Source organism: Scardinius erythrophthalmus, assembly GCF_964197995.2.
Source record: "Scardinius erythrophthalmus genome assembly, chromosome: 10".
NCBI lineage: Eukaryota > Metazoa > Chordata > Actinopteri > Cypriniformes > Leuciscidae > Scardinius > Scardinius erythrophthalmus.
In genome coordinates this window covers 7,943,285-7,970,392 of record NC_138230.1, presented here as the reverse complement: position 1 = coordinate 7,970,392, position 27,108 = coordinate 7,943,285, and the positions used below count along the sequence as shown (strand labels likewise).

Sequence of the window (27,108 nt, the reverse complement as noted above, 5' to 3'; positions counted from 1 at the left end):
ACACACACACACACACACACACACACACACACACACACACACACACACACACTCTCTCTCTCTCTCTCTCTCTCTCTCTCTCTCGCTCTCGCTGCAGTAGGGTTGGCTGGTGTGTTATTGCGGTCGGTGGGGGTTGGATCTGTGTGTGTGTGTATGTGTAAAAGTGCAGGTTTCAGCAGGCTGGAGCTCACACACCATTGTCCTCAGATCACAGTGTGTAATGTGTGTGTGAGTGAGTGAGTGAATGTGTGTGTGCGTGTGTGTGAGGACGCTGCATCTCCTCACTGCAGCACTGCTGATGTTCCTGCTCTGAGGAATAAAGGAATTCCCTGTTCACTGGGATGTGTGTGTTTGGAAGAGGGATTTAACGCTCCTAACGGATACTAATGGAACCGGACCTGAATATCGCTGTCGGATCGCGCGCGTCGAGGGGGCGTTTTGTGTGAGTGTGTGTGTGTGTGTGTGTGAAAGGCAGCTATGCGGTCGGAGCGCATGAGTCGCGTGTGTATCGTGGTCCTGGAGGAGGTGGAAGATGACGAGCCTTCCTCTCTGCATTCCAAAGCCACTCCGGACCACATTTCCCAGAATTCCTCTCAGGACGAGAAGGTGAGGTGGCTGATTTGACTATTAGGATATGATAATAGTTTCTCTGTTGTGTGTGTGTGTACAGCAGCAGGTATCAGTGTGAAAGAGAAGAAGAGCTAAATGATTCAGTTGCTTTAGTAGTTGCATGTCATGATCTGTCCCCATTATTATCTGAGACAGATACAGACTTGTTCATCAGTCTGTCAGATCTGGTTGGGGTTCCAGGTAAGGAGATCTTTGGTGCTGCCAGCTGAGGTCCAAAAATTCTTTGGAAACCCTGGATCATCTGACCTGGTGACCTTTGGCCTCTGGACGGAAACGCAGCTGTCAGACGCAAATGTCACAAGCTTAACACGCTTTAACACGTTCTTCCAGTCAAAAGACACCAGCGTTTCTACAAATTTAACGTGAGATGCTGGAAAAACAGTGAGATGCATTTGCAAAGGCCAAAGATGTCCATCAAAAATGACAAAACGCTGCAGTAAAATGCAAGAACATGTTCTGTGTGAACAACAACTGGCCTCGGGCCGACATCAGCTGTAATGCAGACATAAACAAACCTCATGCTCTCTTTGTGATTCATGTGGAAAGATATTCACTAAAGTAGAGTCAGCTTTAGTTTTAGTTTATTTAAGAAATATACATTTGAAAAACCTTTTGCAAATTTGTTTTATTTTAATATTTTGAATCTAAATTATACATTTACTTTTTATTAATTATAAATCTTTTACATTTATTCATTCATCAAAGATAAACTTTAAAAACCTTATGTAATTTTTAAAATTTACTTTTTTCTAATAGTTTTTTTTACTTATTTTAGATTTTTTAGTTATTTAAGATCAACTTTAAAAACTTTAATACATTTAGTTTTAATTTAATTCTAATATTTATTTGTTTTTATTTTTGTATTTAATTTTTAAAGGGGTGGTATAATGCCCTTTTCACAAGATGTAAAATAAGTCTCTGATGTCCCCAGAGTGTGTGTGTGAAGTTTTAGCTCAAAATACCCCACAGATATTTTTATATAGCATGTTAAAGGGTAACTAAACCCTAAACCAACTTTTTTTAGTTAATGATCTGTAAGAATGGGTCTTTATTAGTGCTGTTCATTGATTCGAGTAACTTTTTTGACATTTGGGTATAAAGTGTTTTAATTCTACAATATATGGTGTAAAACCGTCTGAGTGCTGCCCTCTTCAGGTTGAACGGTGGCTACTGCAGTTGAATTTTCCTATTGGATGTTGCGGTACTGCGTGACGTAAGCGGTACTACGTGACGTAAGCGGTACTGCGTGACGTAAGCAGGTTCCAGCTCACCATGCCCTCCCTTGGTACGAGCTTCCACGCCCTTGGATGAGCTAGCGTAGATTTATCTGTATTTAGTACAGTGGTAGTTGTAGTGTTGCTGGGTGCAACAGCACTGCTGGACTGCATAGCTTTCCAGCAGACTTGGAAATTAGGCGCCAGTGTTTGCATGCACTTGGCCTGGAAGACCGTGAGTGTAAAACCTGCATTTTACGCGGAATTGCTTTTCCAACGCAATAGAGGTGGAAATGGGCTTTTCCACACAGCTCGCGCTGAAAAGCGACGCTGTGCCAAACGCTGCTCTTCCTGCATGGACTCCACCGCCGCAGCGGCGTCTTGATGTAAGTGATATATTTTTATTACAATTTATGGTTAGGCTAAAGTTAATCCTCTGGGGTCGACAAACGCGTCGGCGCATTTTGCTGGATTTTTTCACATAGCGGCAAAATATGAATATGCCTATAGAGCGCGCGCGCTATTGACATCAACTCGGTAAAACTCATCAGATGCATATTTACGTCGTCTTGTGACCCTGTGAGCAAACTCTCCATTTTAGACAGTCTGACAGCAGGACTCTCAGGTGCACGCCCTTCCGCTCACGGTTCGTCCCCTTTATCTTCGCTGGGGTCTGCCCACTTTTCTAGCATTTTTCAAATATTGCCAGTGGGATGAGTCAGGCTCTGACCAGGGGTTTAGTTACCCTTTAAATTGTCACTTTTTGAGGGTGAGCAAAAACGGCACCGTTTTGTGTCTGTCCCTTTAAATGCAAATGAGCTGCTGCTCCCAGCACAGGGGGCGGAGCTTCAACAGCTTGTGTCTTTTTACCTCACACACACATGCACTGAAAATTTCAAAAACTTTCAGCCTTTTATGTTCAAACCGGAGTCAGAAATTGATGGAGAAACTCAAGAAGTGACAACATGTAGAAGCAACAGGACATTTCTGAATGATTAGTTGATGAATTTATGTAGCTTATGTGTAGTTATCTTCTAGTCATTGATTAGTATATTTTGTCTTGATAATCTATAAATCGTGTTCTGGGGGCGGGGTTTATGTAAATTTTAGGGTTGGTGATGTCACTAGTAGGGTTGGTGTAGTCTCTACCAGCCGTTTGTTGTAGTCCTTAAAAAGCAATTTCTTTAAAAGCAAATATCTCCCTTTGCTTTGAACTTTGAGCGTCGTAACTTTGCAGATGTTGTTTATGTTCAAACAGCAACATTACACACTAACTAAAGTTAGAAAAGTGAAATCATAATCAACCACCCCTTTAATAAAAGATAAACATAAAAAAGGTTAGTTATTTTTGTTGTTGTTGACCTGACTGTGTACAGTTACCTTCACATGTCTAGGCCATTATTCATGGAGCTAAACATACTCATAAAATCTCAAGAGTTTCTTGAAACTGTTTCTCCGCCACGACTGTAGTACGCCTAAAAAAAGCTTATAAAAGAGGAACACATTTTATGCTAATGCTCACTAGCAGTGTTGAGAATGCTACATGTTTTTTTTGCGTTATGACTTGAGTTCTCACATTTCAGACCAAAATGCATCTTGTGTAGCTAAAAGTGTTCTTGATCAGTGACAACAGCAGGTGTTAGGATGGAAACTCTCGACAAATTAGCAGGATAATCAGCAGTTTAGTGGCAGAACCAGACAGGTCTCAGTTCTGTGGATTTTGCCGGCAGGTTTTGTCCTTTAATAGTTAAAAGCACCCGGTCTAAGCAGTTTTTAAGACCTTCAGGCTGAAGTTTTTGCTGTTGTAACAAGCCACGTTTCCTTGAACAGAGGAAACCTGCATTCTTTCTTTTATGGCATTCCCTCTCGTCTTTCCTTCATTGTTATTAAAAACAAAGTCTACCTTCTGCTGCTCATCTTCATGTGTTTGTGAGGTGAATTCACAGGAAACCTGCAGTGTGTGTGTTTGAGTACATTCAGTAAGTGTCTGCTACTCTCTTTCCTGTAATAATGACACCTGAGAATGCAGGTTGTGGCTGGTGGGCGGAGCCAAACAGGGTGTGGCTGGTGGGCGGGGCCAAACAGGGTGTGGCTGTAATGTAGCCTGGCCTTATTTGGAATAACCTTGAATGAGATAGTTATGGCAAATTTTCATCGGTTTGGTTACAGTGATATTTTAGTATTATTTAAACATCATATTTTGAATTACCATTTGTCTTTATTTGTTTTTATTTCATTTGAGTAATTTCAGTAAATTAGTTGCCAAGGCAACAATTCAAATTTTATTACAAAAATTAAAGTTTTTCTTCTAATATTTGTTTTATTTTTTGAAGCTTTACTTCAATTAACAAAAAGAGAAAAAGCTTTATTGAAGCTTTACTTCAATTTACTTCAATTAACAAAAATGTTTGTTATAGTTTAAGTGAACAAGCTGATGTAGCCGACATGACAGACTTGGGCTGCACATGTTACACTTTACTGTATTTTCCTTTTTTAAGTGATCATATTTCAAGCAATTCAAAACCATTATGGCAAACAGTGCGCATCTGAAAAAAAAAAAAATCCATTATTTATCGGCTTTGATATATCGGCCAAATTTTTTTTATCGGGCCGATAACGATAACATTACAAATGAAAATATATCAGCCGATACTGATATGTTGGCCGATATATCGTGCATCCCTAATTCTCATTATCAGCTACAGTGTAAACATGATTATTGTCTATATTACCCAAAATCTCTATACTAATGCATCCCCATCATACTGTATTCCTTTGACCTGTTTTTGACCATACACTAATAATTTTCTCAATATAAACGGTTGATTGATTCTGTGTAAAGCAAAGTAACTGAGCACAGAGGGACAGTTTAACTCCGAATCTCTCCATATTATCACCGATGCTGTGAGGACTGATTTCATACACTATTAAATACATTTATTTCATCCTGAGCTTGAATGGATTTTCCTCTTTGGCGTCTCGATGAATCAATGGTTTCCTTTCTTCTGCTGTCTATAATAAACCGCTTGACGTTTGATTCTCAGAATTCATTTCTGCATAGATCAAAACACAGTGTTTCATTCATTTAGCTTCTTTTCATCTTCACATGACATTTTCGCCATAATTTCAGTTTTGATCATTATGATGTTTCTCTTCAGTGTATTTAACTAGTTTCTCTCTCATTTCTCCACAGCCCTCTCTGATTAAAGCCATATTTAATGTGGACGCAGATGAAGTTCGCTCTCTCATATTCAAGAAAGAAGATGTGAATGTGCAGGTAAATGTCCATTACTGAGTATTGTTTGGGTGAACTTTCCCATTAAATCCCATTGAAATTCTCTGGCCTTTTTAGTCTTTATTGCATTTGGCCAGGTATTGAGACCAGTTCATTGATCTCTCAGTGATGGATGGTCTTGGAAACCATTCTGAAATGGACACACTGGCAGTTTCTGTACATTATCACTCTTAGTTTCATACTGGATCGTCATCTGAGAGGTTGATGCGCTGTTATGAGCCCGCATTTGGACTGAAGATGGTTATTTTACCTCACTGTTTAATGAGGAGTCTGTTTTCGTCGCCAGTGCCTGGCCTGGTCTGGAGCGACGCCCATTTGACTGCCAACCAATCAGTGATGCCCTTTTGGGTCACATGACTCCGTGTGGCTTGGCCTCCTGTTTTCCATTCTCATTCCAGACCAGATGGAAAACAGAAGCCTGCAGGGTGGCATGACATGGAGAATGAATGATTACGGCTCTTTCGTAATTGCCTTTATTGATGGAGATGTAGAAGGAGCTTTACTCTGGCATCTGGAGGAATGTTTAAAGCTACAGTGATCGCAGAAGATCTCAGGAACCTGAAACAGAAAAATGTGTGTGTGTCTCATGTTACTGCATGCTCTCTCAAGAGATCTGTGGCCGCATTGATCAGTGTGGCTCACTGAACACACACACAGAAATGCATCATTGTGCCACCATGCGCAAGAATCCAGTGTGTTTGTGTGTATCACATATCACACACCCTGCTGAAACCGCACATGCATCAAACGCAAAGCTTTCAAATGGAGTACAAAACGCATGCAAATAAAGAGGTGAATTACAAGATTATCATTTTCGATGTAGCATAAACGGCAGATGAGTGTAAAACCACCAGTTCATCCGGTTTTGGAGCTGCAGTTGAATTTGTTTTGTTGATGTAGAGGCATCATTTTAAAGAAATGAATACTTTTATTCAGCAAGGATGCGTTAAATTGATCCAAAATGACTATATTTCAATTTCAAATAAATGCTGTTCATTTGAACTTTCTATTTATCAAATAATCCTGAAAAATGTATCACAGTTTGCATAAAAATATGAAGCAGCGGCACGACTGTTTTCAACATTGATAATAATTATAAATGTTTCTTGAGAATCAAATCATATCAGAGTGATTTCTGAAGGATCATGTGACACTGAAGACTGGAGTAATGATGCTGAAAATTCAGCTTTGATCACAGGAATAAATTATATTTTATTATATATTCACATAGAAAACAGCTGTTTTGAATTGTAATAATATTTCACAATATTAGTGTTTTTACTGTATCTTTGATCAAATAAACGAGCATTGGTGAGCAGAAGAGACTTCTTTTAAAAACATTATGAAATCTTAGCGACCCGACCGTTTAAACACTAGTGTGTATGTTGTGTATTGCTGTGTAATGTGATGCTACTGTGAGTTTCCGACGTGTTTTTTATTAATGTCTGTGATTGTGAATCCTCAGGACAGTGAGAAGAGGACGCCGCTTCACGCTGCTGCGTACCTGGGCGACGCTGAGATCATCGAGCTGCTCATCCTGTCAGGTATGAAGGGGCGTTTCCACATAAAATTACCAATATATACCAATGCTTTTGTATATGTTCCAAAATCTACTGACAACCAAAGCATAATTTCCAACTCCATGATATTCAAAACGGTTTGAAAGTTTGGGGTCTGTGAGATTTCTTCGGTCTCTTCTGCTCTCTAAGGCTGCGTTTATTTGGTCAAAAATACAGTAAAAACAGTAATAATGTGAAATATTTTTACAATGTAAAATTTCTGATTTCTATGTGAATATATTGTAAAATGTAATTTATTCCTGTGATCAAAGCTGAATTTTCAGCATCATTACTCCAGTCTTCAGTGTCACATGATCATTCAGAAATCATTCTAATATGATGATTTGCTGTCGTGCCGCTTATATTTTTATAGAAACCATGATTCTTTTTCTAATATTCCTTGATAAATATAAAGTTCAATAAAACAGCATTTATTTGAAATGGAATCTTTGGTAACATTATAAACTTTACTGTCACTTTTGATCAATTTAATGCATCCTTGCTGAATAAAATAAAATAAAAAAGGAAGAAATCGTACCTTCCCCAAACTTTTGAACGATAGTGTGTCACCAAAACATCTTTTAAATGTGTTTTCATCTAAATAAAATATATCAAGCCACTAAAACTTTCTAAAAACCCTTAGCAATCACCAACACCATTCTGACTTTGTGTACTGTATATAATAGAAAATTCCTCATGTGTGTGTATTATATCAGCCAGAAGCCTTTCTAGATTTTGCACCATTGAAACACTGACAAAACACATGCACATCATGTGACTTCCTGAATGATTCCAGTGTGTACGTGTGTAAAGGGGAGTTGTCTTCATGAATGACAGAGCAAAAGTAACAGGTGTTGCTGTATTTTAAGCAACAGATGTGATCCCAGAGGATTGTGGGAGTTTATTTTAAACAGGCTTACGGGAAGCTGCATATATCCTGCTTCAACTGTGACATTAATAACTGAAACTCATTTTGCATATCCTTTCTCTCAGGGGCGAGAGTAAATGCCAAAGATAATAAATGGCTCACTCCTCTTCATCGGGCCGTGGCTTCCTGTAGCGAGGTACGACACGTCCACGGAACAACAAATAAAAACAAACAAAGGTTTTCAGGCTCGTTAATGTTCTCGTTGTGTGTTCAGGAGGCCGTCCAGGTGTTGTTGAAACACTCTGCCGACGTCAACGCGCGGGACAAAAACTGGCAGACGCCGTTGCACGTGTCCGCGGCCCACAAAGCAGTGCGCTGCGCCGAGGCTTTAGTCCCGTTGCTGAGCAACGTCAACGTGTCGGACCGCGCCGGACGGACGCCTCTGCACCACGCCACCTTCAGCGGACACCTGGAGGTCAGACGTTCACTCTGCACACAGATCAACAGCTGCACAATCATAGCTGAGGTTACGAGACCCCTTTACACAAAGAAAAGGGGAAACGTATTACAGACAAAAGACATATTCACACCCAGAGTGAAGTAAGAAAGTCTGCTTGTTCACTTGCTTCAATGCAAAATACAGAAAAATAGTATCTGATCATATAAATTTCACTCACATGAATGTATTTTTCTAATTTTACAGACTTCAGTATTGTTCACTAGTTTAGGACACATTAAATTGATCAAAAGTGACATTTATGATGTTTCAAAAGATTTGTTTCAATAAATGCTGTTCTTTTGAACTTTCTATTCATCTAAGAAACAAATGTGTCACGGTTTCCTCAAAATATGAAGCAGCACGACTGTGTTCAACATTGATAATAATCATAAATGTTTCTTGAGCAGCAAATCATCATAGTAGAATGATTTCTGAAGGATCAGGTGACACTGAAGACTGGAGTAATGATACTGAAAATTCAGCTTTGATCACATGAATATACATTTTGCAATATATTCACATAGAAAAAATGCGAGTAATATTTCGCAGTGTTACTGTTTTTACTGTATTTTTGATCAAATAAACAGCCTTGGCGAGGAGAAGAGACTTTTTTTTCTTTTTTAAATCATACCGACCACAAACTTTTGAAAGCTAGTCTATAGAACTTTCCAAACAAAGTCAGACCATCTTAAAGGTCATGTGACCCAAGACTAGTTGACAGCCTCAGAACTAATCAATTAATTGCCACAAACTTTGCCCTTTTTTTTTTGCTCTTTTATATCTTCTTTCTTCACTGAGATCAACAGATTGAGGTCTGTCTAGAGTGCCGCTAGCGGACACATGACCCAAAAGCTGATATATTATTGATCAGTCAGGCAGGCTAGGGAAAAACAACCAGGGCTGTGTCTGAAATCCCATACCTTAAATAGAGCACTATTTGAGGGGACAGCCATTTGTAATGGTGTCCGAAACCATAGTGGACATTATCGAGTGCACTCATTCAGTCCCATAATGCACTGCAATAACAAGTGTACAACCATACGCACTCAATGGCTAGAGAATACCCATAATGCACTGTGAGGGTTGTGCTGAATGAATTCCCGCTCCTGACCAGAAGATGGCGCCCGCAGCTGAATCATCCATCCATCCTTCCAAATGTGGCTACAGCGTAATATCATACATTTTTAATTGATTACTAAATTGTTTAATTAAGGTTTGTACATGCTAGTTTCCAGAGTTCAAGATAAATCTTATCATTATTACTGGAGCTGCCAGTTTGCTACATGTCAAATGATTATTAAACGGCAAGCGCAAACCATGCAAAAGCAGCAGCTCGTCCGGCGCACTCAGTGTCTGGATTCACTCACTCGTTTTCATTCACTCCGTCAAGTGAACTACATTAGGGGAGTAATGTAGTGAATGAGGGTATAGGGGGTGATTTCAAACACAGCTCAGGTCTCCAAACATTTACTTTTATTGGGATTTAATATGACACTTATTCTATTGGAACATATTGGAGCATTAAAATGCACTTTAAGTGGTACTTCCGCTCATGACTCTATCTATAATCATCAAATCGGACATGTGTGCATGTGAAATCTTTAGTTTCTCTGTCATTGCAGATGGTTCAGTTGCTTGTGTCCAGAGGAGCAAACATCAACGCTTTTGATAAGAAGGACAGACGCGCAGTTCACTGGGCTGCATACATGGGTGAAAAACATCAACATCAACATCAGAACAAACAGAAAACATGTTTCTGTCATTGATCTGAAATCACTCACTCCCTCTCTCTCTGTCTCAGGTCATCTAGAGGTGATGAAGTTCCTGGTGTCTCATGGTGCTGAGCTTTGCTGTAAGGATAAGAAATCATACACTCCGCTTCACGCCGCTGCCTCCAGTGGAATGATCAACGTGGTCAAATACCTGCTGAATCTGGGTGTTGATGTAAGTAAGCCCCGCCCACACGTACATAAAACTCCGCCCCTTGGTCGTCATGTCAACTGTGCTTGTTTTTATATAGAGAACACAATCCATATGTTTAGCCAAAGTTACAAATGTTCAAATACCCTACACAAGTTACTACATGCAAACACTCATAGAACTCACATTGTTTTATTCCTTAAATTATAAAAGAATCTAAAGGGTTCATGATATGAGAAATCAAATTTGTCATATAAAAGGCATATACATATAAAAGGACATATAAAAGGTCTTTGTACCATGAAATTATCCTGCAAGTTTCATAGCTTAAAATGTCCTCAAAAAAACTAAAAACTAAGTGTTTTTTTTAACCAATCCCAGCATCAGGTACAAGTGGATGGTTTATGTTTCCGTCATATAAACCTTCTCCGTTTGTTCGGAGCATTTGACACATTGAGGCACAGTGTAATGAAGAGTTCGCAAAGAGACTTTTGTTGAAAGGTAAAACAGCCGACTGTATTGAATCTGACTGAAGCTGCATCACAAACCCTAATGTTATAATGCATAATGCTTTTTCTGTGGATAATGTGTACAAAACACTCGCGTGCAATAGCGATTGGGCGTTGGTACTGTTTACTACACACTGACGTTAGCCAATCATAACAGTGGCCGTTTACTGACAAGCCTTAAAGGAGCCGCGCCTTAAAAACTGATCATTTCAGACAGAGGAGAATGAAGAATTAAAATAATTTTTTTTGTGCAAGTAACTTTATTAACAGTATAAGTGAACCTCAAGGAACATATGCAAATAATAAAAAATCCTTGTCATAACCAATCATCTACTGTAGTGTTCAGTTGTAAAAGGATATATGTTTATTAATATTTTAGTCATCCAACAGAAAGCATTTTATAATTATACAAAATAACTATATTAAAAATGTTATACTGTATTATTGACATTTAAGAACTGGAATTGTATTTACTTAATCTGCACCAAAGCATTTATTTGTCCAATAATACAGTAAAACTTTATTATGATGGTTTATTATTCCAGTTAAGTGTTAAATAACTGTTGAACCATTAACCAAATGATCTGTCTCTGTTAGATTAACGAGCCGAACGCGTATGGAAACAGTCCTCTGCACTTGGCGTGTTTTAACGGGCAGGACGTGGTGGTGAATGAGCTGATAGAAGCGGGTGCTGAAGTGAATCAGGTGAACGAGAGGGGTTTCTCTCCGCTGCACTTCACCTCTGCCTCCCGCCAGGGGGCGCTGTGTCTGGAGCTGCTCGTGGCCAACGGGGCCAACGTCAACCACAAGGTCAGGCGCTTTTCTCAATGGTGCACAGAACTTGTTTTTGTGGTTTAATACGTGAGACGCAGGGCAGTGAAAGCATAAAGTCTAGATTAGAGAGTGCAAAAGTCAAACACGTCTGTCTAGTGTGTGTTTAACAAAGAAAAAACATTGCAGTGGAATGGAAAAATGCATTCTGTGCGAACCGGCCCTTCAAAATGCAATATCTTGCATTATTATTAATTATTAAGGCTGCATATATTTGATAAAAAAATACAGTAAAGAGATCAGTATCATCATAAAGATGAATGCAGATTAATAATGAAATAACTTGAAGAAGAGCAAAGCAAAACAAGAAAGTCTGGTTGTTCACATGCTTTAATGAAGTATTCAGAAATTCATCTGATAACTTCACTCATGTTAATGCTCTGATATTAGCTATGTTTCCATACAAAGTAGCAAAATTGGAATATCGGATAAAACATTTGCGAATAAAGCAGCATTACTTTCCCGTGTGTTCAAGAGAACAAAATCGTCACTTCCTGGGAAATTGGAGCAAAATATCTGTAATAAAAATGGAAGTGGCTGCAATCGGGGAGGAAACTCTCGTACATATACTGTAAATGACTTGCATCTTAGAGCACGCAGACGAAACGCAGTAAACGCTGTCATGTTCTCCTGCATTCGGATGCTGGTGTGTGTGAACGCAATCCTGTGAGACGCTCCTGGGATAGTCTGGAAATCCAGACCCAAATCTGAAAGATTAATGGTCTGGCGTCGACTAATGAAAATCGGCCGGCTCGAGGGGCGGCACCAAGCGTGCATTTGAATATCTCACTGCACGCAATTGGATAACACTATGACCAATCACAACAAGTTATCGCTTGGCTACTAGCGGAGCTAACTAGTAGATTAGACTCTTACCGTATCCGGTCGGCAAAACAGCAAAAACGCCCTTCTTGCAAAGGAACGATTCGAGCGCCGTCTTCTGTTCCTCTTTTAGAGAAAAAGTTTAAATCTTTCATTGTAGCGGCCAAAGCCGTTTCAAACTAATGGTGTTCATCCATAGCCATCTTGCAATGTTTACTAATGACTTCGACGTCACAGCGCTGTCGTCATCTCGCCTCTTGCCCGCCTATATCAGATAACCTGATGTGATTGGTGCAGCTCGGATACAAGGGCATATTTAATGAGCATCATTACTCGACACCAGAGTAACTCGCTGAGCAAATTCAACTTGTGCTCTCGCGAGAACTCTGGATTTCCAGGGTGCTTCTGGGAGGGAATTACACAAAATCATTCTGATGACAGATTTAGGCATTTCAGATTGACCAAACCAACATTTGAGATGATGTGCGATACGATTGGTCCACTGGTTATTCCAGTTATCCAATCACATCCTCTGTTCAGGTAAAGTCACAGAGTCTTCTGTTGCGCAGGAGTTTATTCTGTAAATGTGTTCCCATCGTTCCAAAATATCCGCCTCAATTAAGCGCATGTTTTTTATAAGCGTTTACGCAATATCTTGGCATTTCCATAATTGGCATAAAAATAGATGTATGGAAACATAGCTACAAGCATACTGTGATGCAATCCAAAACCACTTGTGGAAATGCTTCTATTTTGCATATTTCTGATGCAAACTGTGGGGGTGAGTAAGATTGCTTTTTTTTTAAAAGAAATTAATACTTTTATAATACTAAAATAACTTATTTTCCAGAGTAAAGATGGTAAAACTCCTCTCCACATGGCGGCCATTCACGGGCGATACTCCAGATCACAGGCCATCATTCAGAACGGTGAGTGTGTTGTTACTCTGCTGTTTCTTGTGTGTCTTCCTCTCCGGTTTCTCCTCATCCTCTGTTTTGTGGTTCGTAGGCTCAGAGATCGACTGCGAGGACGAGAACGGAAACTCTCCGCTTCATATAGCGGCTCGATACGGTCACGAGCTGCTCGTCAACACGCTCATAACCAACGGTGCGGATACGGCAAAGTGAGTGACAGGACGTGTGTGTACACAGTTAAGGCCTGATTTATGAGCTGATGCTGATCATGTGACTGTGACTCCGCCCCTGTAGGCGGGGCATCCACGGCATGTTCCCGCTGCATCTGGCGGCGCTGAGCGGATTTTCAGACTGTTGCCGGAAACTGCTCTCCTCAGGTGAAACGCATTTATCATTAGCAGGGTTTGAAATGAACACCCGCCAACCTGCCAAATGCGGGTAAAAATTAACTGTGGCGGGTAACGCTGTCAAATCACGAGCCAATTTGGCGTGTTATTATATTTACTCACTTTGCTGGGAAGTTCGTGTAAGCCAAATCTGTGCAGATTTAGTGTAAATACTCAACTCGTGAGTCATCATGATAAATTAAATAGAGCGTATTATGCAGAATCTGTGCATATCTGGCTTACTTGAACATGACCGTCATTACGCAACAAATAACGGCATGCTTGCTCATTTGCATTGAACCAATAGCGAAGATTAAAAAGCATTTGGTTAACAGAAAAGACATTATTTTCCAATATCCTACATGTTCTTTGTACTGTATTGATCTGTCCACCTAAAACATCACATGGTGATGAGGATGAAAGATGAAGGGAAGAGATGCTGGATGGCAGGATTTTGTTTGAATAAGAAATTAATATATGTAATCCAAATTTTATTACATATATATTAGTAAAATTTGGATTTTGCAGTGACATAGTTAATCTGGTTCATTTCTTTTTTTTCCTTTTTTCTTTTTGGCTAGTAGAAGTTCTGAATGGCCGGTAAATTAAAATTTTTGTAGCCAAATTGGCCGGTGGGTAAAAAAGTTAATTTCAAACCCTGATCATAAAGTTTAATGTTTATCCATGCAGTTCTAAAATTGATTCCTGCTGTTGTAAACACACTTTTCCCTCTCTCGGTGAAGTGCATTTGTGTTCTGCTCTTGGTTAATGGTTATCTGTTACTCCAGGTTTTGACGTCGATACGCCGGATGACTTTGGCAGGACGTGTTTGCATGCGGCCGCTGCAGGAGGGTGAGTCTTCTCTCTGATTGGCTCATCGGCTCCCCCTGTGGCCCGGATGCTTTATGGTCCCGTCTCTCCTTCTTTTCTCCAGGAATCTGGAGTGTTTAAATCTGTTGCTCAACACAGGTGCGGACTTTAACAGGAAAGACCGATTTGGGAGGTGAGTTACATTAGATGATCAAAAGGTTTTTGTGTGTGTGTGTGTGTTTGTGTGTTTCTGAAAGAAGCTGCATTTATTTGATCAAAAATACTGTAAAAACAGTAATATTGTGAAATTTTCTATTTGAATATATATATTTTTAAATGTACTTTATTCCTGTGATCAAATCTGAATTTTCAGCATCATTACTCCAGTCTTCAGTGTCACATGATCCATCGGAAATCATTCTAATATGATGATTTCCAGTTCAATATTTTAGTATATAGAATTGGGTTTAGATATGACCCAGACATGTTGTAGACAGTCTGCACACTTACAGTCAGCTGGTTTTATTACAGCAGCCTGGGATGTACTGTATATTCTCCTCCAGATTCCCATCACAGTGCATCCTGCAGGAGGAATGTGTTTATCATGTATGATTTCTCTCTCTTTCAGGACGGCGCTGCATTACGCTGCGCTAACTGTAACTATCAGTGTCTGTTTGCTCTGGTGGGCTCCGGGGCCAGTGTGAACGAGCGGGACGTCCGGGGCTGTAGCTCAATACACTACACAGCTGCGACCGACTCCGACGGCAGGTGATCAACACACACACACACACACACACTGACATTCAACACACTGGAAACGGAAGGTCGAGTCAAGCGCACTGCATTGTGGGATACGGAGACACATTAAGTAATGTGCTCTAGTTGCACATACTGTGTCCTCAAATGTATTAGGTCATCCGATCCGGGTATTACAGGCACAAAATGTGTTTGCTGTGCACAGATATCTCACAGATATGAGCTAATGTGCCATAGATGGAGAAAATGTATGGAGTTTTACTTCTGTCTGTTGCACTCAGTGAATGTTTGTTTCTCTCTCTCTCTCTCTCTCTCTCTCTCTCTCTCTCTCTCTCTCTCTCTCTCTCTCTCTCTCTCTTCTCTCTCTCTCTCTGTCTCTCTCTCTCTCTCTGTGTCTCTCTCTCTCTCTCTCTCTCTCTCTCTCTCTCTCTCTCTCTCTCTCTCTCTCTCTCTCTCTCTCTGTGTCTCTCTCTCTCTGTGTCTCTCTCTCTCTCTCTCTCTCTCTCTCTCTCTCTCTGTCTCTCTCTCTCTCTCTGTGTCTCTCTCTCTCTCTCTCTCTCTCTCTCTCTCTCTCTCTCTCTCTCTCTGTGTCTCTCTCTCTCTGTGTCTCTCTCTCTCTCTCTCTGTCTCTCTCTCTCTCTCTCTCTCTCTCTCTCTCTCTCTCTCTCTCTCTCTCTCTGTGTCTCTCTCTCTCTCTGTGTCTCTCTCTCTCTCTGTGTCTCTCTCTCTCTCTCTCTCTCTCTCTCTCTCTCTCTCTCTCTCTCTCTCTCTCTCTCTCTCTCTCTCTCTCTCTCTCTCTCTCTCTCTCTGTGTCTCTCTCTCTCTCTGTGTCTCTCTCTCTCTCTCTCTCTCTCTCTCTCTCTCTCTCTCTCTCTCTGTCAGGTGTCTGGAGTATCTGTTGAGGAATGATGCGAATCCAGGTCTCAGGGATAAAGACGGATACAGTGCTGTTCACTACGCTTCAGCGTACGGTCATCGAGTGTGTCTAGAACTGGTTAGTTCATCATCTAAACACAGTGAGCTTAAACACTCCTCAACACTGCTCTGTTTTCAGGGTTAATCGCTGTGTTTTATTTTGTAGATCGCCAACGAAACCCCATTAGATGTGGTGAGTATCTGTATTTCTGTGTGGATTGAACTAAACGACACACGACCTGGCCAGTGCCGCCCTCTAATGGCCACATAAAGTTCAGAAGTAACCCTGAGTACTGTATTGATAAATGTTTCTGTTCTCATCATGTGTGATTCATCAGTGCATGAAGAAAAACATTTTGTATTCTTTCCAGAATCTATGAAAATGTAATACCTTTCTCCTTCAAAACCATTTTCTATTGACATAAACAAGCAAAGACTGGAGATAAATACTATTAATGAATAATAATAGTAATTAATAACTATAGCCTAACATTTCATGGTCCAATATCATTCTGATGAATAAAATAAATTCTCACTCTAAATTGCATGCATTCTGAATGCCATTTCATGTCCTCAAGTATATAAAAAAAATCATAATTTTTCACCTTATTCCTTTGTTTAGCTGTTTTAAATTGTGTAATTTCATAAAGCCATGAATGCATGTATATTTTCAGCTGATGAACACGTCTGCATCAAGTCTCTTAAACGACACAGACGTCCAGCCTCCCGTCAGCCCTTTACACTTAGCGGTGAGTTACAGATCACCAAATCTATATATAAATTTAAAAAAAATGTTTTGCCTCAGTTTGGTGTTGTTCTCTTGGCAGGAAGTTCAATAAATAAAAGGCAATAAATATTATTAATAATAACCAAAATAAACAACTATTCAACCAAATAACATTGTTCATTAGTCTAAGTGTACAGTAGGTTTGATTGCCAACTATAACATGCAAGTCAAAAGTCTGTGTCAGTGCATTAAAACGTCGTATGTGTGTGTTTTGGCAGGCATATCACGGTCACCACCACGCTCTTGAGGTTCTAGTGCAGTCTCTGCTGGATCTGGACGTGAGGACGCCTCAGGGTCACACCGCTCTGAGTCTGGCTGCGTTTAAGGGTCACGTGGAGTGTGTGGATATTCTGATCAATCAGGGCGCGTCAATGCTGCTGAAGGACTACACACACAAGAGAAGCGCCTTACACTCCGCAGGTCAACAACAACAACAACACACACAAACACCCTTATGACATCAGACACTAGTCTCAGCCTCAGACCGCCTGATCACCTGATGCATATTATGCATAATTGACTGGTTTTCTAGTCGATGGATTGACAATGTTCCAAAGTTTCCAGATTACCACCATTTAAAATATGTATATATGTATGCATGTATGCACATATGCGTATATGTGTATATATGTATTATTTTTTTACATATACAGGTTTGTTTGAGGCACTTAGTAGCTAGTAAATGAGATTTCCTTAGTGAGTTTCCTAAATAAGATTTCTTTTTTGTAATGTTTTTGAAAGAACTCTCTCCTGCTCACCAAGGCTGAATTTATTTGAGCAAAAATACAGTAAAAACTAATATTGTGAAATATTATTTTAAAAACTGTTTTCTATGTGAATATATTGTAAACTGTAATGTATTCCTGTGATTAAAGCTGAATTTTGAGCATCATTACTCCTTCAGAAATCATTGTAATATGATGATTTGCTGTTCAAGAAACATTTATGATTATTTTCAATGTTGAAAACAGTTGTGCTGCTTCATATTTTTGTAGAAACTGATACATTTTATTTTCAGGATGAATAGAAAGTTCAAAAGAACAGCATTGACTGAGACTGATGGTACATGAGCTGATGTGTCAGGTCAGATTGTGTGTGTTATTTTATTGTGTGTGTTTGATTCGGTCCATCTACAGCCATGAACGGTCACTCTGAGTGTCTGCGTGTCCTCATCCATAACGCCGATCAGCAAACAACCATCAATATACGTGATGGAAAGGGACAGTGAGTGTCAGAGCTTCTGTGTCTCCGCTATATGCTTGAATGCCGTCAGTCTGATGAATAGGTTAATTGTGTGTTGTTGTCAGGACTCCTCTGATGTTGGCGGTTCTGGGCGGACACACAGACTGTGTGTATCTTCTGTTGAGTAAAGGAGCCCTTGTGGAGGCCAGAGATAAGTCTGGCAGGACGGCCCTCCACCGCGGGGTCAGTCACACACACCTTCATCTGCCATCATATTCAGTTGAACCCAGAACATGACGAAAGAAAGCAGATTTGTGATTAAAGAGAGCTTGTTGGAACAGCTCTCCCGCGGTGTTTATGACGATCTCTCTAAACGAAGAGCTTCTCTCCTCTTGACTGTGTCGCAGGCGGTGATGGGTCACGAGGCGTGTGTGGAGGCGCTGCTGCAGCACGGCTCCAGTTTCGTGGTTCAGGACGGCAGGGGGCGCTCTCCTCTACACCTGGCGGCTGCTTGCGGTCACGTCGGGGTTCTGAGGGCCCTTCTGAAGATCCAGAAGACCGTCCTCGTCCTCAAGGACAACTGTGGTTTCACACCGCTGCACTGGGCCTGTTATAACGGTAAACATGCCACCATCCAATCACACGGATGCATTAAAGGAGTAGTTCACTTCAGAATAAAAATTTCCTGATTATTTACTCATCCCCACATCATCCAAGATGTCCATGTCTGTCTTTCTTTCTTGAGTCGTAAAGAAATTAAAGGATTAGTTCACCCAAAAATTAAAATTTCCTAATAATTTACTCACCCCAATGCCATCCAATATATCCATGTCTTTCTTTCCTCAGTGGGAGAGAAATTATGTTTTTTGAGGAAAACATTTCTGGATTTTTCGTCTAACAATGGACTTCATTGGTTACCATTGTTTTTTTACCATCCAAATCAATGCAGTTTCAAACTTCTTTGAAGTGTTTAAACGGGCTGTACGCGATCACAGCTGAAGAAGAGGTTGTTATCAAGCGAAACGATAGAAAAAAGATCATTTATAGACTTTTTCATCACGTTGAAAGGTAATAGTAGTTCAAATAGTATTGCCGGAGCCGGCGTGACCTTTCAACGTGATGACGTAGTTCCCTGTCCGTTTGTTGATCAGCTCAATCTGAACTATTGAAGGTAAAAAGTCTATAAATTAACCTTTTTTAAATTTTTTATGACCTATCGTTTCGCTAGATAACCTCTTCTTCAGCTGTGATCACGTACAGCCCGTTGTTGTTAGACGAAAAAAAACAAGAAATGTTTTCCTCGAAAAACATCATTTCTCTCCCACTGAGGAAAGAAAGACATGGATATATTGGATGGCATTGGGGTGAGTAAATTATTAGGAAATTTTCATTTTGGGGTGAACTAATCCTTTAATGTTTTTGAGGAAAACATTTCAGGATTTTTCTCCATGTAGTGACTTCAATGAGTCCTACACGATCCCAGCCGAGGAATAAGAGTCTTATCTAGCCAAACCAAAAACAAAAAACATTTACATATTTTTTAACCACAAATGCTCATCTTGCACTAGCTCTGCGATGCGCCACGCATTACGTAATCACGTTGAACGGTCTCACGTGACGTAGGCGGAAGTACAGACCTAGTGTTTACAAAGCGAACATGCAAAGACTGAGTCAATCGCCCTTTACAAAAAAATTTAATAAATAAATGGTAAAACAACGATGTCGGACAATTTTGAAGTTGTAGGATGGAATGAGATGTTTTCGCCCTACCGTATACCTTTTTGAACTGGAACATGCGAGACCTTTCAACATGATTACGTAATGCGTGGCGCATCACAGTTAGTGCAAGATGAGCATTTGTGGTTTAAAAGTATATAAATGTTTTTAGTTTTTTGAGGGGAAAATGATGGCTAAATGAGACTCTTATTCCTCGGCTGGGATCGTGTCGAGACTTTGAAGCTGCATTGAAACTGACATTTGGACCTTCAACACGTTGGACCCCGTTGAAGTCACTATATGGAGAAAAATCCTGGAATGTTTTTCTCAAAAACCTTCATTTCTTTACGAGTGAAGAAAGAAAGACATGGACATCTTGGATGACGTGGGGAGAGTAAATTCTGAAGTGAACTACTCCTTTAAATTGATCAAAAGTGACGGTAAAGACATTTATAGTGTTACAAAAGATTCCATTTCAAATAAATGCTGTTCTTCTGAACTTTCTGTTCATCAAAGAATCGTGTTGTGTCGATCTCAGGTCACGACGCGTGTGTGGAGTTGCTCTTAGAGCAGGAGGTGTTTCGGCAGATGGAGGGAAACTCCTTCAGTCCGCTGCACTGCGCTGTGTAAGAAACACTCACATGATCTGCTTCCTCCTGGATGAAGACGTGCATCTGAAAGCATCACATCTCTCCTCTCTCTCTCTGTGTGTTTCAGTATTAATGATAATGAATCTGCAGCTGAGATGCTGATTGAGACTTTAGGTCCAGCGATCGTGAACGCCACAGACTCTCAGTCCCGGTAAGAACAGGGTTTCTGTAGGATCAGCACTGCTTTGTGTTCTTTAGCTGACGTGTTTTGTGTGTGCCGTAGGACGCCGCTGCACGCCGCCGCTTACACTGATCACGTGGAGTGTTTGCAGCTTCTGCTGGGCCACAACGCTCAGGTCAACTCCATCGACATGCTGGGAAGAACACCGCTCATGATGGCGGCCGAGAACGGGCAAACCAACGCCGTAGGTGAGACACACCAAATATAGTATTTTTCTTCAGTTACAAAGAGTTCAGATATCAAACAGCAGATCAGTATAAGCAACAAAAGGTTTAAAATAAAGTAATCTGTTTTCTATGTGAATATACAGTACAGTGTAATGTATTCCTGTGATCAAAGCTGAATTTTCAGCATCATTACTCCAGTCTTCAGTGTCACATGATCCTTCAGAAATCATTCTGATATGATGATTTTCTGATTAAGAAACATTTCTGATTATTATCAGTGTTAAAAAAAAGTTTGTTCAGGATTCTTTGATGAATAGAAAGTTCAAAAGAACAGTTATTTGAAATATAAATGTTTTGTATAATTATAAATGTATTTACAGTGTCTTTTGATCAATTTAATGCGTCCTTGCTGAATACAATAATTAGTTTTTTCAAATAAAATAAAAATCTTTCCAACCCTAAACATTGAAACTTAGTGTATCTCTTTTCACAGACTTGTGTTCTATTTATTAACTGTCAAATGCAATAGAAATGTAATAATGTAACAATTAGTTACTTGTACTTGTAATAATGTAAAGTTACTTTTGTAAACAACATTCCCCAACACTGCCAAACAGTGCTATTTATTTATTTATTTATTTATTTATTTATTTATTTATTTATTTATTTATTTATTTATTTATTTATTTATTTTAGTTTTTATTTTAGTATTTATTTAGTTCTTTTAGTATTATTATTATACCACTATACCAGTATTTGTTAATATTTTGAATTAGCTTTTATTTTTTATGTTTTTGGTTTTCATTTTAATAACAGTTTTGTCATTTTTGTTAGTGTTTTCTTTTTTCTTTTTTTCTTTTTATTGGAGAAATATAAAGAGTACAGGAAGGCTTAACAAAATTTAAAGTAGTTTTTTTTAGTTCTATTTAGCTTTTATGTGCATTTCAGTTGCATTGCAATCTTTTGAATTTCATTAGTTGCCGAGGCTTTTCATGGATTGATGTTATTGAGTTGTGTATCTAGAGGGCGATAGAGTTTCAGAAGTGTTGTTATTCAGGAAGCGGCTGTAAACATGTCACACGCTGCTCGAGGTCAGTCTGACAGCAGCTGGATGTGTTGATGCTGATATGATTGTGACGAGTGTGTTGTTTCTGCAGAGGTGCTGGTGAGCAGCGCAAAAGCAGACTTCACATTACAGGACGCGCACAGAAACACAGCAATGCATCTGGCCTGCAGTAAGGTACAAACTCAATGATGAATACTGACTTTACATGAGAGTCCAGCATCATCCAGAGTCTAGTTTACTAAGACATTATTGGCAGATATAGAATAACAGCTGACTTATGTAAGTCTGTTATAATGTTATAAAGATCTCATTGATTTACACTGCAAACTATCAGAATTTCATCTTGGTTTTGACCTTATACAGGTCAAAAGTTTGGAAACATTACTATTTTTAATGTTTTTGAAAGAAGTTTCTTCTGCTCATCAAGCCTGCATTTATTTGATCAAAAATACAGAAAAAAAATTATATTGTGATATATTATTACAATTTAAAATAATTGGTTTTCAATTTATTATACTTTTAAATTATCATTTATTTCTGTGATCAAAGCTGAATTTTCAGGATCATTACTCCAGTCTATCACATGATCCTTCAGAAATCATTCTAATATGATGATTCATTATCAAAGTTGGAAACAGTTCTGCTGCTTAATATTTTTTTCATAACCTGTGATACTTTTTTAGGATACTTTGAATAAAAAGTAAAAAAAATAAAAAAAGTCAGTCATTTTCTTTCTTTCTTTTTTTGAAATAAATCAATACTTTTATTCAGCAAGGATGTGTTCAATTTTTTATTTTGAATAAATGTAGTTCTTTTTAACCTTTTATTCATCAAATATATTAGGCAGCAGAACTGTTTCCAGCAATCATAATAAATCAGAATATTAGAATGATTTCTAAAGGATCATGTGATAGACTGGATGTCACATGTGACACTGAAGACTGGAGTAATGATGCTGAAAATTCAGCTTTGCATCACAGGAAGAAACTATTTTTAAAGTATATTCAAATAGTAAACTATTATTTTAAGTTGTAATAATATTTCACAATATTACTGTTTTTTTTTTCCTGTATTTTCTATCAAATAAACTCAGCCTTGATAAGCATTAGAGACTTCTTTCAAAAATATAAAAAATTTAATGTTTCCAAACTTTTGACCTGTAATGTAATTAACCCTAACAAAAGAAAAAAAAATTAAAAATCTCATACAGTCTGATATAGTGAGAATATGGAGGGAAAAAAACACCTCCGTTTGATTCAGAGGCCCAAATTGAGCAAAAATATCACATTTGGTGCATTTGTTGTTATACAACAACTATCTATATATCTATATATATATATGTGTGTATGTGTGTATGTATGTATGTGTGTATGTATGTATATGTATATGTTAGGGTTAATTTCCATGATCCAACAAAGGCTTTTTTTGTTCATTGAGCATCTAGTATGTCTTCTACAGCCTTGCGTGCACTCGTACTTTGTGGAAATGCAAATCTAACTTCACCTGTATTGTTTGTTTTTAGGGGCATGAAACCAGTGCCTTGTTAATTCTTGAGAAGGTCACGGACAGAAACCTCATCAACTGCACGAACGCAGCGCTGCAGACGTAAGTTTGGTGTCCTCACGCATGTTCTCCTCCTCTTCCTCATCATCATCATCATCATCATCATCTCGAGATTAAAGAGAGCTGCTTCTCTCTCTCTCTCTCGTGTCTCAGGCCGCTACACGTCGCGGCTCGTAACGGGCTCACGGTGGTCGTGCAGGAGCTGCTGGGTAAAGGAGCCAGTGTCCTCGCCGTGGATGAAAACGGTGAGCGCTTAAAGGGTTTTAAAGCACAGCTCATTTTTCATCAAAGCAGAATTATTATTAAAGATGACTAAAGTAATGCCATAAAACAAATTACTTGAAATAAAATACAATCTTTTTAAAAACTTGCCAAGGCAACATTCTCATTTTGTTTAGTTTAACTTGCACTAAAACTGAAATAAAAACACTAGAAATATTAAAAATCGAATAAAAATTATAAAAGCACAACAAAATTTATTTTCACTAAAATTAAAATTAAAAAAGAAAATATAAAAACATTCAAAATATGAATAAAAAATGTAATAGCATCTCAGTGGTACTAAAATAACACTGCATCAAAGACTTTAAATTGAAATCTCACTATAACTTCAGTAAAAAAAAAAAAAAAAACATAAAAAGTGTACCATTACATGGGTTGGTAAGATTTTTTTTTTCTTTTTTTTGGAATAAAAAACGAATACTTTAATTTAGCAAGGATGCGTAAAACAAGCGATTATAGTAAATTCAGCTTTGCATCTCAGAAAACAGTTATTTTTAATTGTAACAATATTTTACAATATTACTATTTTCACTGTATTTATGATTAAATAAATGCAGCCTTGATGAGACTTTTAAAAACATAAAAAAAAACCTGAAAATCTTTCTGACACCAAACTTGTGAACGGAAGTGTGCTTATGGGTGATTTCCAGGTAAACGGATGTGCTGCTGATATTATTTCTTTACAATAAATTTGCATCATGCAAATTTACATTACCACAACATTTGCCTTGGGGTGAATGGTTACAAGCTCAAGTTTTTGACCACATAGCGTGTTATGTAATAGCTGCATATAACTGCCATATGGACATTACTTTGACAAGCTCATGTATACAAATATTTCTATGCCCAGGTTACACTCCAGCTTTGTCTTGTGCCCCGAACAAAGACGTGGCCGACTGTTTGGCGCTGATACTCTCCACCATGATGCCCATCTCTCCCAGCAGTCCCGGCACCATATCAAACCTCACGTTTACCACCATTAACCATTACTCCAGCCCATCCAAGACCGTGACCTTTGACCCTTTACCCATGCTGCGTCCTGAGCACGTCTCCTACCGTAAATTCAACAGCCTGGGTCGCGAGGACGGCCTTATCGTCCCCGACGATGAACTCAATGATTCAGACTCGGAAACGTACTGACATCACACTCTGTCCCGCCCCTCAGTGTCTTAAACTCTCGCCTCATTGGCCGAATGGTGACTATGCTAATTAGGGTCGTCTCTCGATGACCGGTGCGTACGAAAGTCTCAGGAGAAAACGGAGAAACAGGAAAATAAGTGGCCAACAGTGCAGTTTAACCAGTCTATTACTGTTTCTTCTCTACTATGTCAGTGTTTGAACTCTCAAGCATCTCTAATACTCTTTATTTAAAGCCAAATTCATTTTGCTTTCCTTTATCAGAAGAAATGGCCTGTTATTGCCAGCATTCACGGGAAACGTGAGCGGGCAATGGATTGTTGTAACTGCAGAAGACGTCAGGGACCAAGAGCTGCAGACTTTCCCTCCAGCTTTACTTTTAATCCCCGTTCGTGCATGAAGATTGACTTTAGGTTTGCATCATCATGGATTATTTATTATTAAAAAACATGAAGACTTTCAGGATCAGTCTGAGTATTTATTCCTCTGCTGTTGTGAGGAATTACAGCGTTCTTCCTGTTGTGTGTGTGTGTGTGTGATTGTGAATTCGAATGGTTGTGTGTGTGTGTGATTTATTTTATAATTCAAATACAATGAAAAGATCAAGTGTGTGACTTGACCTTTTGGTACATTAATAATTATTAATAATTCTAAATAAATCTTTTGCCATAAGATTCTACAGTGTCTCTTTATTACAGAAACTTGCCAAATATTAAAAAAATATATATAAAATTATGTATTATATTGACATTATGTGTGTTAAAAAAAAACATGTAGTCTGCATACAAGAAAACATTTTATTTATCCAATCCAATAATTTGGATTGATTCATTTATTTTATTGATTCATTGTTTCCTAACTCTATTTAATATTTGCGTATAATATATTTATTGTCAGAAATCATTTTACCTCATTTAATGTTCTGCATTATCTATTTTAATATTTATATATTAGTTTTCTTTGTTTCATGTATATTTTTCACCCCGTTTAATATTCCGTATTATCTATTATTGAAGTGTATTTTGTACAGGGTTCCCACACCTTGGTTAACTTCAAATTCAAGGACCTTTCAAGGACTTTCCAGGTCCAATACCCTCAAATTCAAGGACTTAATGTGGGGACACATTTGTTGTGTCCAACAACAACATTGAGGTACCATCGTAGTTTCACGCACGCGTGAACGTCATGGTGACGTACAACGTACACTTATCGTAACCAGGGTTTTTCCTGACTCAAAATGAGGCGGAGGTGGTAAAATCCTAATAATGTACTTAATAATAAGATAATTAAATGTGTATTTTTTGTAGATCTTCATATAGCCTAATGTGTTTTCCACAGTATTTTTGTGTGTGGTGCTTGGTACCTCTAGGGGGGTCCGGGGGCATGCCCCCCCGTAAGAAAATTTTGTACATTTTAAAGATAAATTCATTAATCTGGTGCACTTTGAGTCCCCCGAATCCACTGTTAAAAATAAATAATCCACCCGCAAACCACCCATATTCTCTGATTTAGATATCTGCATCTGATCACATTAGAATTATTCAAATTCTTAAGGTGATGATACACAGGGAAACTTTTTGAGCAATGTTGTTGGGCAATCTTGCAGAGCGATTGTTTCTTGGGAACTTTGCCATTGAAAATGGGCAATACATTTCTATCTGGATAATTTAGATTGGTCGTGGGCCCTGTGTCTCATCTGGTTGCCCGTTGATGGCAACATTGCTCAAAAACTTGCCCTGTGTATCATCACCTTTAGTGTTAAGCATGATAATATGTTAACATATCACACTGAAGTAGGCTGATTTAAAATGAACATTTATTTAAAATAAAAGTTCTTCTTTTGGCAAAATTACATTTCCTTAATAGCCTAAACAGAGGCTTTACTCCCTTCAAGCTTAAATTGTCAATGTTTTATTACATCGCTGTTTGAAAACACAAATGTTTTGTACCTTTATAAAGGGCATTTTCCCCTAATTTTATTAAATGTATGCTCCATCTTTCATTTCAAATTCTTAAATTTGATCAATATATTCAATTAAAATAATAAGACACTAGGCTGTTACCAATCCAATTAAATAATTTACAATGAAAAAGTATAACTGTATTAAATTGGATTATTTTAAATATTTTTAAATATACAAATAAGGAATGTTAAAAGGAATGATACTTTATGAAACTAAACCGCCAGTAGGAGGCGGCAGGCGACCGTCTTAATGAGCGAGTCATTGAGTCATTCATTCAAACGATTCGTTCAAACGGCTGATTCATTCAGAATGAGGCAGTTTATGAATGGGTAATTGAATCTTTGACTCAACCGATTCGTTCAAAACGCTGAATCATTCAGTAATGAAACAAGAGTTGCTGTGAGATGCGCTTCTGCTGTGATCTTTGTTTGGGACTATTTTCGCTGCTGAAACAGAACAAAAACAGTCATTGCGTCTCAAATGTA

The 27,108-nt window shown here is 38.6% G+C and overlaps 1 protein-coding gene across 2 annotated transcripts; it reads left to right on the top strand.

The window, feature by feature from the left end:
- Positions 1-189: 189 nt before the first annotated feature.
- ankrd28a (ankyrin repeat domain 28a) lies at positions 190-25,331 on the top strand (the record flags this gene model as incomplete). Of its 2 annotated transcripts, XM_081376832.1 has the most annotated exons (23): positions 9,688-9,775; positions 9,867-10,009; positions 11,092-11,304; positions 12,998-13,076; positions 13,156-13,270; positions 13,356-13,438; positions 14,236-14,299; positions 14,382-14,450; positions 14,886-15,025; positions 15,896-16,007; positions 16,095-16,121; positions 16,603-16,677; positions 16,934-17,135; positions 17,852-17,939; positions 18,023-18,140; positions 18,305-18,515; positions 20,152-20,239; positions 20,331-20,414; positions 20,487-20,632; positions 21,769-21,851; positions 23,200-23,282; positions 23,394-23,485; positions 24,373-25,331. In XM_081376832.1, exons 12-23 carry the CDS (start codon positions 16,606-16,608, stop codon positions 24,660-24,662), a joined length of 1,557 nt encoding a protein of 518 aa, XP_081232958.1. In that variant the 5' UTR covers positions 9,688-9,775; positions 9,867-10,009; positions 11,092-11,304; positions 12,998-13,076; positions 13,156-13,270; positions 13,356-13,438; positions 14,236-14,299; positions 14,382-14,450; positions 14,886-15,025; positions 15,896-16,007; positions 16,095-16,121; positions 16,603-16,605. The 2 variants fall into 2 exon arrangements, with proteins under 2 accessions (XP_081232959.1, XP_081232958.1); XM_081376833.1 differs by lacking the exons at positions 13,356-13,438; positions 14,236-14,299; positions 14,382-14,450; ... (13 more) ...; positions 23,394-23,485; positions 24,373-25,331 and adding exons at positions 190-606; positions 5,038-5,121; positions 6,605-6,683; positions 7,692-7,762; positions 7,841-8,041 and having other exon boundaries at positions 13,156-13,274.
- Positions 25,332-27,108: the final 1,777 nt, after the last annotated feature.